At 57.6% G+C, this 16,885-nt stretch overlaps 2 protein-coding genes across 2 annotated transcripts in view; both read left to right on the top strand.

Moving 5' to 3' along the window:
* The window catches only part of RNF43 (ring finger protein 43), a gene marked incomplete at its 5' end in the record, with an annotated part of 58,745 nt that extends 55,637 nt beyond the window's left edge, over window positions 1-3,108 (top strand). Inside the window, one exon of the mRNA XM_082328704.1 lies at window positions 3,051-3,108. Coding sequence (XP_082184830.1) covers window positions 3,051-3,094 — 44 coding nt within the window. The 3' untranslated portion in view covers window positions 3,095-3,108. The remainder of the gene's footprint in view (window positions 1-3,050) is intronic.
* A 3,789-nt stretch (window positions 3,109-6,897) lies between these two features.
* Window positions 6,898-10,213, top strand: SUPT4H1 (SPT4 homolog, DSIF elongation factor subunit). The gene is made up of 5 exons (XM_082327925.1): window positions 6,898-7,016; window positions 7,283-7,389; window positions 7,492-7,547; window positions 8,258-8,311; window positions 9,808-10,213. Exons 1-5 carry the CDS (start codon window positions 6,948-6,950, stop codon window positions 9,873-9,875), a joined length of 354 nt encoding a protein of 117 aa, XP_082184051.1. The 5' UTR covers window positions 6,898-6,947; the 3' UTR covers window positions 9,876-10,213.
* The last annotated feature ends 6,672 nt before the right edge of the window (window positions 10,214-16,885 follow it).

Raw genomic sequence — 16,885 nt, 5'->3', positions numbered from 1 at the left:
CTCGCAGATCTTTTAGGGGAATGAAGCTCTCAAAGGATAAAAGGGAAGGTGCTCTCATAGGTAAATAACTCGCTAAAAAATAGGAGACAAAGTGCAGATCAGTCTTAATGGAGGAAGGTTACTCGGAGAAGGAGGAAAGTAGAGTTTTCCAACAGTCTGCACCTTTCAGCAAGCTCATAAATATCCTGGACGAGGAGAGGAGATAGCAAAGTTTATAAAAGACAAAATCCTTCGGGATTGTCAGCTTTAAAACTGGTTACAAAGCGTTACAGAAGGATCTCCCGTTGCCGAGTTATCGGGCAATAGCGTGGTGGGTGAAATCCCATGTAAACAGCAAAAAATGCCACACACGAGCAGAACTGCTTCTAAGTAAAAATCAAATTGCTGTTAGGAGCTAGCTGGGAAGGAATGTGGGACAAGCAGAAAGTGCCATTACGCAGCTGCGTAAGTCTGCGGTGCTTTCCCAGCTAGCATCCACCGCTGGCACTGCTTCTCAAAAAAGGATAGAGCAGACCTGGGAGAAGTGCAGAAAGGTATCGAGTACAATCACAACGATGAGGTTTTTCTGAGAAAACAGAAAGAATAGAGAGCCTTTCATGTGGGGAAAAAAGATGATTAGCAGAGGATATGAAAGCGAGGATATGAAATCAGGAGAGCAGGGGAGAAGGCAGATAAGAGAGACTCGCTGGTGCTTAGAACAAAATAAGTGGTGGCATCAAATGGGAACCAGAAGCTTGAAAACACCCAATAAGGGAACACACGCTGCGTAGTGAAACTGGTGTTCATTGCCCAGAGGACGTAGGTGCCAGAAGTAAAATGGGTTTGAGAGCCTAGATCAAGAGCTATCAAATGCAGAGATGCAAATATGCTCTCTGGCTCAGGAAGTCCCTAAACCAGGGTTTCCAGAAGCTGACGGTGCTCCTGTGGGACGCAGCACCCTCCAGGTGCGTGCCTACCTCGCCCAGCTGCAAGGGGAGGCTGAATCTTGGTCCACAGCCCCTGGAGAAACTCCACTTCTGCAGGCAGGGCCATGCACTGGCATCGCAGGGAATAACGCTGCCCGCAGCCCTCGCCAGGGCGCCGCAGATGGTCCCAGAGATGTTTGCATGATCTTGGAGTTGATGCCGCTTCCTTGAGCACCCCCACCAGCTTTTCTTGGTGGGGCTGGCATAAAGATACATCCTGCCTCTCTTGCCTGGGAGACTGTACCTGGGAGTTGTTTCACTGACGAATCAATCCTCAAGCAATGCTGAATGGGTCCTTTTAAGGGAAGTCAGACAACTAGCAATGAAGGACAGCTAGATGGCTTCCTAAACCACCCCAGCACGCATGGATCTCGTCCCAGAACAGCCAGATTACTCCCAGCACAGGCTGATGAAATCTCTTGATTTCTCTCTCTGGGAAATCTCACCTCCTGCAGCACGCTGTCAGCATCCCCCCCCTCTCCTCCATCTCCCGCTCATCCTCTCAGCCATTCCCTTTCATGTCATGTCTTTTTGATCTTTACTAAGAGAGGGGGGAAAGGGATTAGAGGGCAGCAAAAGACCACCATTAAAACCTAATGCCCAAAGAACAAGGTTTCTGTTGTACCACCAAGGTGTGCTCCTTCAGGTCATCGCCCTGCGTGGGTCTCGGTGGCCAGTTCAGCAGCTGAGGCTCTACCACCTCTCCCAATTCAAGACCTTTTCCTAACCTTCCTTTCCGCTCGCGTAACAGGGGACACTCACACAGGCACAGTTTTCAGAAAATATTTTAATAATGCTATTTGAGACTCAGGGCATCTGACTGATCGCAGAGTGATCAAAGCTGTACGTTCTCTTTTGCGTTGCACGTAAGCTGGTGTGCAAGAGAAGCAGTTGGCACTGGCTTATTCAATGCACCGGTGACACAAATCAGAAATGCCAGATATCTCAAACTCTGTCTTCTGGTACTTTGGCCATGCCTACGCACATATGTATATGTATAACACTGTGTCTGTGCATTAATTTTCCCACGTCGATTAGCTACATTTTCAAAGCAGAATCTCATTTGTTTGTTTTCTTCCCATATATTTAATTTTCAGAGCGCCCGTTCCTACAGCTGGTGATTTCTAACAAACAAGAATTTGCTGTGACTGTTTTGAAAAGTTGTTTTGAATTGAATATCTGAATATCTGGACGGGCATTTATTTCCTTTGGATCTCAAGAACATTCAGGAAAAGGGAAATGTGAAAAAATAATGCGTGTATGCCTTTACCGGGCTGTGCTGACCCTGCCTGAGGGCTCTGGGAAGGGGACTGTGGTGCATGCGTCGGTGCGCGGTCACTCAGAGAGAAAGGGGCTATCTGAAGCAGTGAGGCAGGGTGCCCCATTTCTAGGCAGCCCGTATGTTGAAGGTTTCAGGGTAAATGTCCTCAGCACTTGCCTGTCCATAGTTCACCAGGCGGAAGGGGCTGGTGAAGAGCACGAGCCGCGGTCCTTGCCAGCTGGCCACCACTCGCTCATTGCGTGTGGCTTGTTTGGGACTCAGAAGCAATTTGTGTGGCATCTTGAACACCGCGAAACGCATGTGCCGACCCTTTCGTGCAGGCACACATCGCTTGCAGTCTGCTTTTGTTGTCTGGAGTTTCTGTTATTGTTGTCCCCTGTCCCTGGAAGGTGCTGCCGTGACACTGTGTGAATACGAATCGGTGTTATTTTCTGTTGCTAATAATTTTTAAAACGGCTGTACAGATTTTCCTCAAAGAGCAAAAACCAAAAAGCCTCAAAAGCAAACATCTAGTAGCGATGTGAATCCTGGGGTGCACCATGCCCTTAGCCTGTATCTTCTGAAATATGTAAAAAGTAGCTTGACATCTTATATTTACGTTTTATTGTGCTTTAACTTAGAGGAATAAACTGACTGGGGAGGCGGCCAGAAAAGTCCCTCCAAAATACTGGGAGAAATGTAGTGGCTTTCCCTGCGGGATCCGTTCTCTGTATTGCAGGGTCAAGGCCCCAGCAGCTGCAGAGCCCGGGAACGTTCAGCCAGTTGTAGCTGACACTTTTCTTTTTCCTTTTCTCTGAATGCAGGATCTGAAGAGGAGGTCCAGGACGTCCATGAACACTCAGTTTAATAAAACACTGGCCTGTTTGCTTACTGGAGAGCTGGAGTGGACAAATACATTCAGCGCACCAGCCGTAGAGGAGCTCACATCTTGCTCTCTGCAGAGGCAACGCGCAATAACCAGCCCTGGCCTGCACGGCCCACGCCAAGGTGCAAACTGCAAATAAGCAATGTGACACTTGTGGTCTCCTCACATGTTCCCACGTTGCGATGGTCACACAAACACAGAGCCATGTTCTCCAGGTCCCCTTCTCCTTTGAAGGCACAGGCAGCCCATCTTCATCCTGTGGCATCTGTCTGCGTGGGCTGGCTCGCTCAGAGACCGCGCTTGGGAGTCACCAGCTGGAGAGCTCGCGGAGTGAGTGCAAGCTGCTATTTTGGCATGTTCATGCCACAGAAGGTTTCGCTAAACACTTCAAAAATAAACAAGCCTTCGAGACCGAAAGCTGCAGAAATTACTTTCTGTGGCCTGGTAGCTCCTGACTTCATTTCCTCACTTAGGTCAAAAGCCAGACTTCGACATTTAACCTTTCCACTCTTATTTCAGACACAGGAACAAGCTATTCTCCATCTCACCACTCACAGGTCTGCCCTGCAAGGTGCTGCTTCTAACTTCATGGGAAACCAACAGCTCTCAGCACTTTTGATCACTTCGCTGTCCCTCAGCTGATGCCATCTCGGCCACTCGCTGCGTTTTGCCAGCAGCAGGAGAGGTGAAGACGCAGGGAGAACGTCAGCATTTCTGGGAAGGAGCTGGGTCAGACTCTTTCCATTGCAAGGAATCCACCCTCTCATCTGGCAATGCGAACAAGTCTCTCGCTCATCCTCTAACTCCTCCACCTACCCTCAAAATAGGTGTGATGGCCAGCCCTGTTCAGAGCAACTCATTTGTTGAGCCTCTTTCAAACCTGAGATGCCCCCCGTCACAGGAGTCATGAAAAATCCTTGAGTTCACGTGGCTCCTGCTTCTCTCCTTCCTCCCTCGTTTCCCCAAGACCCAGCAAAAATTCCCAGCAAAAGCATCCATAAGAAATGCAGAGCAGAGCCCCATCCATCACCCAGCCTTATCTTCATGTTTCTGAGGCACCTGAAATGATCCTGCAAAGGAATTTTTCAAAATACCCTTCTGCCTTTTCTAACATTTTGATGATGGAGAGAGAAAACTTGAGCAATTGCTAGGCTCTCGGTTTATTACTTTTTTTTCCTCCCATTCATGGTTTTTTTTTCGGAATGTCACTAGTTCTTATTTCCTACGTCTCGTAATTTGGGGACATTCAAGTAAAATAAAACCTGCCAAATTGAAAACAGAGAGAACCCAAACAGTTTTCATACAGCAGGGAGTTAGACTGTTGAGTTCACTGCCCTAAATGATCGTTCAGGCCAAAGGATTAACCAGATTCCCATGTGAAGTGCATATTTATACAGCACCAATTGCTTCCAGAGTTAATGCTAAGGAAGCATTGGTGAGGCTACAACACTGGAGCTGAAGGTAACTCCTGACAATCTGAAACCCGGTGTAGGGACAGACTTCCCCCATCTGCTCAGGGCTCAGTAAGCTTTCTGTGTCTTCCTTTGAAGCAGCAGCTTCTTCTCCAGTTCAAGAGAGCACACCAGTGGTGTAGTCCCAGTCCAGGATAATCCTGCCTCTGCCTTCCTTCGTTGGTGAGGAAAGCTTTTTACGGGGTTCGCTGCCCTTAATGTTTGAAAAAGGCATCTTTGTCCCAGCTGCTAAATCAGTCACTGACATTCCAGTGATGTATTAAAAGTCAGCCAATAGCAGTGTTTTAACCAAAACATTATTCCCTTGCTAGTGTTCATTTCTTCTCTCGAGTGACCGAGCCACTGTAGGACCTTTCAGTCTAGAGAAGAGCTGAATTTCTTTCATCAAAGAACCCAGCAGAATTATATTTTAACCTTTCCAGGCTCTTCTTCCTTGTCCTACAGAGCAAGCAGAAGACACAAGCTCAGATGTTTTCTCCTTTGCAGGGGAGTCAGTCTTAAACTAGAGGAAAAAAAACCCAGGAGCGGGTCTAGATTCCCCCTGTTCAACTTTTGTGCGTGTGGTCCATGGCTTGTCTCAACCAGCTCCCTACGTCCTTGACCGTCCCAGAGGGCTCAGATGACTTTAGAGAGGGGAGGGTCATGAAGTCCGGGTGCTCCCGCTGGTTTCTTTAGGAGTCAAGAAGGCTGAGAGCCTCCAGGGATGCATTTCACTGCCTCAAAGGACCGAGTGTCTAGTTGGCAGTCTAAAAGTCCTCCTCTCTTTCCCTTCTTATCCTTAAAAAAAAAAGGAGGGGTCTGAATCTGCGGCAAGCCCCAAGCTTCTTGGAGAAAGTGGTCAGCACTAACGCACCCTTTCCACTCCCTACTGCAGTATTACCAGGCTGCGCAGGGCAATGCCTGCTTCAAAGTGTTTTCCTTTCCTGATGTTATGCTGCTGCTCCTTTTCATCTAGAAAACGGCCATCCTAGATGCTGGGCCCCCTCCCTGGGGCTTGCAGAGCTGAAGGAGAGCGTGCAGGTCTGCCTCGGTGCGTTCTCGGGTGGGAGGAGAGGGAGGAACTCTCCAGGAAGGTGGTTTTTAAGGTCCTCTTCAGCAGGTGGACTACCATCCTTGGCTGCCTGGAAGGGAAAAAGCAATATCTGAGAAAATGGCTCCTCTCAGTTCCTGCACCTCTCGCTTCTGGGCGATGCTTTCGAGTGCTCGGTACCCATGGGCTCCATCACCGAACTTCTTCAGCATCACTGCAATGAAGCAGAGCTCGTTTTCCTTCGTTGCATCCAAAGTCCCAGCTGAAAGCTGATGGAAGCCAGAGCATCCCGAACTCCCTCCATCCCAAACCGAAGCCCCAGCCCTTCCCCGGGGACCGCCGTCTTCCCGGGACCCCCAGCCCACCGCGATGGGTGCCGCGGGCCGGGCTCGCTGCGCCTCCTCCCTTCCTGCGCAGAGCCACTGCTCTCCCTTTTATAATGTTCAGATCCTTTTGAAATGTGAATATCGGTTTGTGTTTTTGTTGTTGTTTTTTTGTTTTGTTTTGTTTTTTTGTTTTGTTTTGGTTTTTTTTGCTGAGTCTGTCCTGGCTCTCGGGGCTTGGGAATAAATTATGACCCCAAAAAAAGGAAGAATACGTTTTATATATATGCAAAACTGTGTATTTATGTCCGATAGAAACAAAGATGTGTGAATATGCTGATGTGCTCAGAAATATATTTATTTACTAATATATTTATCCATGTACCCGGTCTGCTCGCCTGCTTTTGTTCACTGTACCGAGCCAGCGGGGCTGCGCTGCCAAAGCCGCCTCCACCCAGTGCCTGGATCCCGGCCCCCGGCCCAGCCCCGGCCCCCGGCCCAGCCCCGGCCCAGGCCCAGCCCCAACCCCAGGCCCAGCCCCAACCCCAGGCCCAGGCCCCGGCCCAGCCCCGGCCCGCGGCCCAGGCCCAGGCCCAACCCCAGGCCCCGGCCCCGGCCCCGGCCCAGGCCCGGCCCCCGGCCCAGCCCCAGGCCCAGGCCCAGGCCCAGCCCCCGGCCCAGGCCCCAGCCCCGGCCCAGGCCCCAGCCCCCGGCACCGGCCCCGGCCCAGCCCCAGGCCCCGGCGCGGCGAGAGCGGCCTCGGCCCGGCGGCGGGCCCGGTCCCGCTCTGCCGCCGGGCTCCGGCCGGGCCCGCGGGCCGGCTCCGCCCGTGACTGGAGCCAGGAGCCCGCCCGGGCCGAGCTGCCGGCCCCCGCTGCCCTCGGCGGCTCTCTGCCGCCCTCCCCCGGGCACCGGCCCCGCGCCCGCCGCCGCTGCCGCGGCTCCCGGCCCGGCCCGGCCCCGCTCTGCGCCTGCGCGGCGGAAGCGCGGGCGGCGGCGGCGGCGGCGCGATGGCGCTGGAGACCGTCCCCAAGGACCTGCGGCACCTCCGCGCCTGCCTGCTCTGCTCCCTCGTCAAGGTGCGACCGGCCCCGGCCCCGGGACCGCTCCCCGCCCGGCCCCGGCCCCTCCTGTCCCGGCCCGGGCCTTTCCCCCGCCCGGCCTGGGCCTTCCCGGCCCCGGCCCTTCTCCCCCGGCCTGCCGCCCGGCTCGGGCCTCTCTCGGCCTCCGGGCGCTCCCCCCTTCCCGGGGCTCCCTCCCTCTCATCCGCCGGCCCTGCCCGGCTCTCCCCTCCCTTCCCCAGCCCCAGCCCCAGGCCCCGCGCTGACGGCTCTGTCCCCCGCAGACCATCGACCAGTTCGAGTACGACGGCTGCGACAACTGCGATGCCTACCTGCAGATGAAGGGCAACCGGGAGATGGTCTACGACTGCACCAGCTCCTCCTTCGATGGGTGAGTGGGGCCCGGGCCCCGGCCGGCCGCGGTCCCCGGGTGCCTGGGGACTGCGGCGTCACCCGGCCGGGAAACGGCCCCTCACTCCCATCCCTCCCGCAGGATCATCGCCATGATGAGCCCTGAGGACAGCTGGGTCTCCAAGTGGCAGCGAATCAGTGAGTGGTTTTTCCCAGCTGGTTTGGGAGCCGCAGATCCCCTTTCTCCAGCAAACCCTTCTGGGGGTGGTAGGAGTCATAGAATCGTTTAGGATGGAAAAGACCCTTAAGATCATCGAGTCCAACCATTAACCCAGCCCTGCCAAGGCCACCACTAAACCATGTCCCTAAGCACCACATCTCCCTGGCTTTTAAATATCCCCAGGGATGGGGACTCAGCCCCTGCCCTGGGCAGCCTGGGCCAGGGCCTGACAGACCTTTCCGTGAAGAAATTTTTCCTAATATCCAACCCAAACCTGCCCTGGTGCAACCTGAGGCCGTTCCCTCTCGTCCCATCGCTTGTTCCTGGGGAGCAGAGACCGACCCGCCCGGCTCCAGCCTCCTTTCAGGCCGTTGCAGAGAGCGATGAGGGCTCCCCTCAGCCTCCTCTTCTCCAGGCTGAGCCCCCCCAGCTCCCCCAGCCGCTCCTCCCCAGCCTTGTGCTCCAGCCCCTGCCCCAGCCTCGCTGCCCTGCTCTGGCCACGCTCCAGCCCCTCCATGGCCGCCTTGGGGTGCGGGGCCCAGCGCTGAGCACAGAGCTGAACAGGAGTTGCTGTTTGGGCTGCAGGGGGGGTTCTGCTCCGATGAGGGGGCACCTGCGGAGGCTGGCAGGGATGCCTGCCCACCCGGCTGCTGCCGTGTGGGATAACTTGGTGTTTTCTTTCCCCCAGGTAACTTCAAGCCGGGCGTCTACGCAGTGTCTGTGACCGGCCGCCTGCCCCAAGGTAACGCTGCCGGCTTGTGTTAAGGGGAGGCTCCCGCACGGGCGGCAGCTGGGGGGTTATTCTGCACGTTAGGTACTGGGGCTGCGGCCATCTCCGAGGTGACAAACGGGGCAGTGCGTTGCGCTGTACCTGCGTGATGAAATCGGGATTTGGGGGTTCAGTGAACACTCTGTATTGTGAAGAGAGCACAGGCCGTGTGGGTGAAGGGATTAGCAAGGTGACGGCATGAAGGAGATGCGAACGGGAGGGTGGTTTCAGGGTTCTGCAGACAGGTTTTCTACCTGCGGTCAGTCAGCCCCACGCCTGCCAGCAGTTGATAGTGAAGATGCTGCTGACTAAAACCTGTGATACCAGGCAGGCTGTCAGAGGGATAAACTGTGATTAATGGGTGACTCCAGAAAGTGGGCGCATTTCAAACCGTTCAGCTACAGGGAAACACGAAGATTTGTCTGTAGAAAAGAGTTTTGCAGGGTGGGGTGCTGTTATGGCAATCTCGGTCAGCAGATAACCCCTTTCCATCATCTTACTGCACTGAGGGCTTCCGTTAAGGTGGGTTTTGTGCGTTTCTAAATGGAGCGGAGGGTGTAGAGGGTTGGCCTTGCCTCTGTAATGCAGAAACTGCACCGTCCGTCTGGCTGAGAGCCCCTGCCCTGCACGTAGCCCCGGAGCAGGCTCCTAACCCCGTGCCCCTTCCCAGGAGTGCTGCAATCCCATATCCCCAGGGTGAAAGCTGTGTCGTGTCTGGAATCCCAGGCTCCTTATTTCTGACCTGAGCTCCACCAGCTGCGTTGGGAAGGAGCTGGAACATCACAAGGCTTGAAGCTAAGGCCCGCTGGCGTAGCTTTGGGCACAGCCGAAATAACCGGAGTGCAGCAGATGATGGCGTGCGCTCGATGCAGCTGCAGGCAGGGAGCACAGGGCAGCAGGCGGAGGGAGTACCGGTGGGAGACGCTGTCTTTGGCCTCGCTCTGCCCATCCTCGCATGGCGGGGAGGAGCGGGAGGACTGGGGAGCGCGGTAACCAGCAGGCTGCACTCATGGGCCTTGTGGGCTGTTGTTCGTCTGTCCCTTGGTGCGTGCCGCTGGTGAGAGCCGTGCTGAACACCGTGGTGCTCTTCTGCGGTCCCTGTTCTCAAGGGGTTACTGAGAAGGTGGGATACGCAGGCAGGTCACAGAAGGGACTGGAAGACTTAAGAAGTACCCTTGAGAGCTTGACCTGTTCAGTACAGTCATAATCAAACATTTTCAGGTAGGAAATAATGTAAATAAAATCTCCACCTGGTTCTTTTCTGAGGCAAAACAAGAGTTGATGTTTGGGAGCTCTACCTAGGCATTTAAACTAGCAGAGGGAACACTCTTAACAGTGCTATTAGAAGGAATGAAGATGTTGTCCAGTTCTTGATCTCTGCAATGACGGCTACATGACAGAGCAACCAGATTTTTTCAGGACTCCTCATCCCTAGAGAATACTGAAATGTGTTTGTCTCCTTGCTGCAGGGATCGTCCGAGAGCTGAAGAGCCGTGGCGTGGCTTACAAGTCCCGAGACACAGCTATAAAAACCTAAGGGGCTGTTGTGCTGCCTGGAGGATTCCCCGGTGCTGCGTTCGGAGAGGCAGCGGGCACGCGGGGCGCTGCTCCAAAACCTTTTAGCTTTAGCGTGTGGGAAAGCGAGCCTGGACTCGGAGGGAAATTGCTGACTCGGCTCCTCTCGCTCAGTACCTCTGGACTCTGCCCACACAGACCATAGACCTTTTTTTGAGCCTTGACAAGGGGGAGGGCGTGAGTAGGTCTGGGAACACGGTGTTTCATGGTGGGGCACAAGCTTTTTTACAGTTGGTGTGGAAAAGAGGAGAGCTGGGATATAGCTGTGTAAATATTTCAATAAAACACGCTGCTTGGGCAGAGTTGAGTCCATCTCTATACTCGGTCCCTAGTTTCATCTGCGGCAGGGAGCGGATGGTGTGGTGAGGGGTTTCGCGCTCAGCCCCCCGCCTGCCAGCCTGTTTGGAGCCGATGACTGCCGTCACTTCTTAGGCCATGGACCACATTCCTGCCTCGAGAGGGAGACCCTGCCCTGGCTGAATCGGGGTGTCCTTCGCTGTAGGAACAAGCAGACTAGCGATTTGTGCCTTACGGCTCACAGCTGGATGGAAGAAGTAAGACGATGGTAAGTATTTCGTGTGGAGGTTGTTACTTGGAGGTCACGGTGCCCCGGGCCTGCAGGGTGCTGTACAAGGGACGTGGAAGCAGGCTTGAAGGACCTTCCGCTGGCCGTTGCTGGCCTCCAGCGCAGGCAGAGCGAGCTGAGCCTGTTGCTGGTGTGGCTGGGAGGCAGCACCGGGCCTTGCAGAGCGGAGGGATGGATGAGCAGAGGTGGAAACACCCATCCAGCCTCCCATTTGTAGAGGTCTGGCTGTTATGAGCATCAGCTTGGGTAGTGGCTGCATTGCACGGGCTCCTGCGAGATTTGGCCTCCTTAGCTGATGGCTCTTGCTTAATTTGTTTTGCTCCAGTTCGGCAGCAGCCACCGATCACAAAGGTGGCTTGTCCAAGGGCAGAGTCCTAGATCAGTAGCTCTGTGAAATAAGCTTTTTTTTTTTTCCCCCCTGAGATAATGTGTAGCTGGAAAGCTCAGTTTTTGTTTTCAGTAGACAAATAGTGGAAAACCAATAAATCCAGCCTGAAAACTGCATTTGCTCTGGGATGAAAGCGGCTGCAGTGAAGGGAACGTGTCGCTGTTGGGGACTGACGCTGTCAGGAGCGCGCAGGCGACGTGCTCTCTGTCCTGCTCTGCTTTGTAGAGCCGGCCCCAAAAAAGAGTCCCAAGCGCTCCAGGTCAGGCGGAGCGTGGCTTCCCGCGGGGTTTCGGAGCGGCTGCGTGGCTGGAGAAGTCTGCGCTGAGCACAGGGGGGCTGGGGGGGAGCTGCAGCGTTCGTTGAGACGAAACGCTGCAGAGAAAGACGTCTTAAACCACGTCTCTCGTGGGGACTTGCAGACGTGGTGCTGAAGTCAAGAGTATTTGCTCGGTGCAGACCAGGACCAAGGCAGGCTGGGGGTGCGCTCTGGGCGTCGGCAGACGCCTCCGGGTGCAGATCGCCTTTTGTGGGGGGAGTTGAGAGTGCTCCAGCCCCTGGCCTGGGGGTTGGAGCCTCCCCTTGGGAAGATGGAGCAGCAGATGTCCTCAGGCAGAGGAGGGAGTTGACCGTGATTTTCACACGTCCCTGGTGAACGTCCAAAGCACTTGAGTTACCGGCATCCTCCAGGCTTGCCTGGCTGCAGAGACTGGGCAGGAGACGTAGCTTGGAAATGCCCGGCAGGTCAGGTCTGTGGGGGAGGCGTGACCCGGCAGCCAGGGCATGGCTCCGCAGGATGCTCAGGTTTAGGCATTTTGGCCACGGACCTCTGGGCCCTGGAGGGCGATTTTGGCCCGGCTGTGCCGTGAGAGGCACGGGGTGAGCTGGGAGCGTTCATCCCCTGCGGAATGGTCCAGGAAAGCGGCAGCCAGTGCTGTCTGGGCAGCCGGGTGAGGCCAGGAGAGCTGACAAGGCTCAGAAAGAAAGGGGTCGAGGATGAGGTGGGCGGCTCTTTCTCCAGCTGGAGGGAGGTGGCTCTGGGGAGGGAGGTCTTGGCTCCAGCCAGGTGGGAAGGATGGTGGGGAGGATAAACTACCCCCGCCATGCCCGGCCCTCGGAGCCTCAGCCCTTCCAGTGCCACCGGGTGGCAGCACGGCTTCGTGGAGCGGGGCTGGAGCCCGGCGATGGGCCGGGGTGAAGCTGCTGGAGATGGACCTGAGCAGGAGAGACCTGAGGCACAGCTCCATTTTCTGCTGTATTTCCCAGCGCCTTTCGCTCCCTGCTAGCTTCCCAGGTTGCATCCCCCTTCCCTGGCTCCAGGGATGGGGATGCCCATGCTGGAGCTCCTCCAATGCTGGAGGGACATCAGGACCCCTTCCCCGGTCCCAGGCCACCTTGTTCCCTGGCCCCACGGTGCAGAGGAGGTGACAAGAGGGCTCTGCAGAGGACCCCAGGCAGGGTGGGCTTCTTTGGTGGGGGTCTGCAGGCTCGGTGCTTCACGTCTCCCCTCCTGGGAAGCTGCAGTCTTGCAATAACACAGTCACTGCCCAGGGCTGGGAGCTTTGCTTAGGAAATTGTCCCCAGGGAGCAGCATGCGTTGTCACTGTGCCTCTCGGGGAAGGTGAGGGGGCTTGTAAACCCCACGGGGGCCTCGCCCCTTGCTAGGAAGCGCAACTGCTCCAGGTTATATCGACTTAAGGCCGGCGGGGGCTGCAGTGCAAGTGCGATAGAGCCGGAACAGCCAGGCAAACGGGCTGAACGCTGGTGGTCTTTCAGAGCGAGCTGCACCTCCTCTGGCTGCAGCAGCTCGCAGCGCTTCCAAGCGCCTGGTGCCTCTAATCGGGCTGGCTCGGTGAGCCTCTTCCCTGCGAGCTCGCTCGCTCGCCCACACCGGCACCGCATCTCCCAGCCCACGCCGCCCAAGTGATTCATTGCTCCCAGGCTGCCGGAGCTGAGCGTTGGACCTCTGCAAAGCACCTGAAATGAGCATTTCAGTTAGACTTCAGCCCCGGAGCTGCCAGGGTTTTGTAGCAGCAAAAAGCAAGCGGATGCGGAGCTTTGTTTGCTGAGAAAAGTAGGGCAGGGAGCTCTCACGTTGAAGAAATTGGAGGAAAAATGTGCGGCGGCAGCCCGGGCTGTAATCGGGAGAGAAAGCGTCAACCGGGCAGGGAGCTGTAGATCTGACTCAATTTAAGACGGCTCCTCCCCCTGCACCAAATGACGCTAAAATATTTCAGCCAGGCCTGAAAAATCCTGCAGGTTTGGCATCCGAAGCAGGCTGGCAGCTCTGGGGCAGCGGGGGGGGCCGGGGCAGCCCCCGGCAGCGCGGGGAGGAAGCACGAGCCAGTGGATTTCTTTGTGCGGGTTTTGAGAACCGATACCCCAGCTCTCCCTCCGGGCAAGAAAAGTGACTTTCCAAAACCGCAGAGCACACGGTGTTTCTACATGAAGCAGCTGCCGGCGGTGCTGGGAAATGCCCGGCCGAGCCGTCCCCACCTGCGCGGGGGCCCCTCCGCGCGCCGCCCCGAGGATGGGGACCTGCCCACGCACGCCGCTCCCCGCTGCCCGGGGATGCAAGCGGTTCACGTTGGCCTTTTGTCTTGTAGCTTGGGCAAGCTGGGCTTCAGATGAAGGGGGACGCGTGTTAGAGCGCGTTGGGCCCCGGCCAAGGGGGACTGCGGCTGAGGCGGGGTGAGCCCCCCCAGTTTTGCTCCCGTGGGTGCTCTGCGCACGCCGTGGCATCCTCCCCCGCTGTCACCTCTGTGCTGGTGCGACGGCAAGCAGGCAGAGGTGCTGCCCAGGACCAGCTGCAGCAGCATCAGGCCTGCTTTACCCTAAATCTGCTTGCACTTGCTGCCTCGCTGCCTTCCAGCCCGTGGACGTGGACTTTCCCCGGTGCCTCTCGGCTGTCCCTGTGCGCCCGGGGGGGCTGGTTACCGCAGGGGTGCGGAGACCCTTGGCAGTAGGTGCTGGGGGGGAAAAAACCACAAAACAAACCCCAGTTTAAAACTGTTTTCCTTGGAAACTGGCCGAGGAGACCTTGGCAGGGTGGAGGTGCAGGGGAAGATGACCTGGGTTGTCCTGGTACCCGTGCTGCCGGCCCAGGGCCGGGGTGAAGCACTGCTGGAGCAAGGATGGCAACGCCGCCGTGCATGCCGTTAACGGGTGGCCCATCCCACCCATCACCTCCGCGTCAGGGCCCGTGGGCAGAAGCCACCGAGGCATCTGAGCGTGTCTGATGTGGTGCGGAGAGGAGGGGGCCCACAGCCAGCTTTCGGCAGCAGCCGTTTGGACGGGCTGCAGAGGGGATGGGTGCAGGTTTTGGAGGTGCAGGCACCTACGAAAGCTTTCAAAGCGTGGCAGAAACGAGGCACGGCCGCCACGTGCGCCGTCCCAAGGGGTTCCTGGGGCACCGGCGGTGGAGGCGGGTGGGTGAGGAACTGGGAAGTGTTCCCTGCTGAGGGGATCTGCAGGGAAAACGGGGAGCTCTGATGTATGATGGGTCCTCTGGGTGTTTGCCCCTCAGGAGTTGCAGTGGAAGGAGGGGGCTCTGCTTTGTGAAGGAGAGACAGGCTGGTGGGCTGTCGGTTCCTGAATTAGGCCCGCAAAGGGCAAGTGAAGACGTTTCTGCCACCCCTTGCAAGCTCAGTGCTGTCTGCAAAGAGGCCCTAAGCTGCTTCATGGTGGACACCTCTAAACCCACTGCTCAGCCGACAGCATTGGGGTTTTGGTGGCTGGGAGGACACGAGAAGCTGGTGGAGGGTCCCCGACCTCCTCTTGGCTGAGACCTCTCCCCTCCCTGGTCTGCTCCTGCAGCTCTGCATCGCGGGAAGGGGAGATGCCAAGGGTTGGTGGGGCAGAGCGGGGTCTCACCCTGATGGCGGAGGTCGCCGGGGGTGCCGAGGGCACATTTCCTTAGGGCAAATAGCGAAGCGAGACCACAGCTGCAGTCACAGGAGGGATTTGAGAACCTGATGGTATCCCCAGCTCCCCCGGACCTCCCGCTGCAGCCCGGGTGGCACTTGCCCTTCCTCCTCCTGACCAGATGTGCATCACCCAGGCTCTGCCCAAAGCAGGCGCTGCGCTGGAAGGGACTTTTTTCCCCCCAAGGGAATGGTCCTCCTGCACGGGCGGTTGCAGAAGAGCCATTGAGTGCCCAAACAGAGCCCTGGGATACATCTGGGTGAGGACGTTCACCTCCTCTGGTGGGTCCCCAAACAGCCCAGGGGCATGGTACAGGGCAGGGTGTCCGCACGCCCCGGTGGCTGCAGGATCCGGCCCCTTGGCCAGGCTGGGGGCTTTGATACCGCTCTGCCAGCATCGCCTGGCCCAGCCGGTCTGGAAAGGTGCCATCAGTGCCAGGTTTGGGGAGATGCTTCCTGGCAGCCCTGGGTGCCTGTGCCCCCTCCTCGGGGTCTCCAGACCTCGGAGATGCTCAGCTCTTCCCGCACCTTGTTCTAGTGGGGCCAGGGACTGCTGGGAAAGGAGGGACTGTCACCACAGGGCTCAGCCCCGCATCTCCTGAGCCCGTCCTGCCCTGGGAGGTCCACAGCCTGGTGGTCCTCTCACCCCTCCTTCCCCGTATCGCTGCTGGGCTCTGTCCCGGAGCATCCTCCATCCCAAACGGGCCCACCCTGGCACAGAGCACCCCGGGAGGTTGCACAACCCTTGGATTAAGGTGGGAAAGGGGAAAACAGGAATCGCTCATCTGTGCCACTGCAATGCGGCGCCGGGTGCTGTGGGGGGCCTCTCCGGGGGCGCCGGGGCCCCCCGACCCATGGCCTCCCCTTCCCCCACCTGCGAGGCCGGTTGCAGCAGGTGACATGGAAAATGACGGGGCACTTTGTGCCCCGCCAGCACCAGCCCAACGGTCCCGCGCCCGTCATTGGCGCAGACGGGCCACGATTTGTCTATATATGGGCAAAGCGAGGCGCCCGCGTTAACCCGTGTGTGTCCCCGCGCCCGCCCCGGCGCGTCACTTCGGCTTTTTGAGGTTTCCCTTCGCGCTCTCATTTGCCTCCCGCTCGCCGCCTGTTTCACCCGGCAGTTTCTAGTTGACTCACTTTTAACGGCCTCGCTCCAACCCCGGCCCCGCCGGCAGCGCTGCTTCCCAGGGGGACAGGCAGGGTGCGGGCAGTGGGGTCAGGCTGGGCGCGCATGGGGAGCCCACCCCAGCATCCTGGTGCCCGGTGGTGAAACGTGGCTCAGTCCCATGGGCCTCACCTCTCTTTTGGGCGCAGAGGTGGGTGCTCGACCATGCCCCGGGTGCTCCAGTTCCTCCTTGTGCCCCATTGTGCCTGGCAGGAGGGGGGCAAACAATGCTCTGCCCATCCAAAAAGCTCTCAGGAGCTGGCTTTGGCACCCGATTTTTTTTGGTGCAGCAGCAGCCCTCCTCACGCTCTCCAGGAGCATCATCAGGTCAGAGCCCTTGCTCCCAGGGGTCTTTTTTGAGGTCACCCCTTGCGCTGCAAAGCAGAACGACCTATGCCTGTCCCTGCGCCTCTGTCCCCTGTTCTCCGAGGGGATATGGTGGCTTGTGTCAGGAACACAGTCATTAGGCTTCAGTGTTAACAGTGACACGACTGAGGCACTGTGACTCTGTTGGGGTCTGGCAGAATGATGGCCAGGAGACGCTACTTGTTGTCTGTGCCAGTGGGGCTGTGGACCCAGTGGCTAGCAGACCCCCTTTCCTACTGGCCCCAGGGCAGTGGAGGGGGCTCAGGGAGGCTTTGGGTGAGACCACCCCCTTCCTCCTCCTCCTCCAGCACAGCTCTCAGGCCCACGAGGTGCTGGATGGATGGGAGCCACGTGGGCACGGCTGGGCAGCAGGCAGCTGCCTGCCCCTGGCACAGCGCCGGGTCCACAGGCCAGGGTGCCGGCAGGAGTTCGTCTCCTTTAAACACAGCGCAGGGGCCGAAGGCAGCCGGCCTGGCCGCCACTTCCCCTGCGTGCAGCGAGCGCCACGACCGCAGGCGAGGAGGGGAAGTTGCTGCAAGGCGCG

Source organism: Platalea leucorodia, assembly GCF_965183815.1.
Source record: "Platalea leucorodia genome assembly, chromosome: 16".
NCBI classification, from domain to species: Eukaryota; Metazoa; Chordata; class Aves; order Pelecaniformes; family Threskiornithidae; genus Platalea; species Platalea leucorodia.
Note: the sequence above shows the minus strand (reverse complement) of the source record. Positions and strands in the feature narration are given on the sequence as shown.

What these genes read in the sequence shown, in the direction of transcription:
- SUPT4H1 (XM_082327925.1), top strand. Translation starts at nt 6,948, where the DNA reads ATGGCGCTGGAGACCGTCCCCAAGGACCTGCGGCACCTCCGCGCCTGC. An exon ending in TGCTCTGCTCCCTCGTCAAG is followed by an intron (nt 7,017 to 7,282) that starts GTGCGACCGGCC and finishes TGTCCCCCGCAG; the next exon opens with ACCATCGACCAGTTCGAGTA. An exon ending in ACCAGCTCCTCCTTCGATGG is followed by an intron (nt 7,390 to 7,491) that starts GTGAGTGGGGCC and finishes TCCCTCCCGCAG; the next exon opens with GATCATCGCCATGATGAGCC.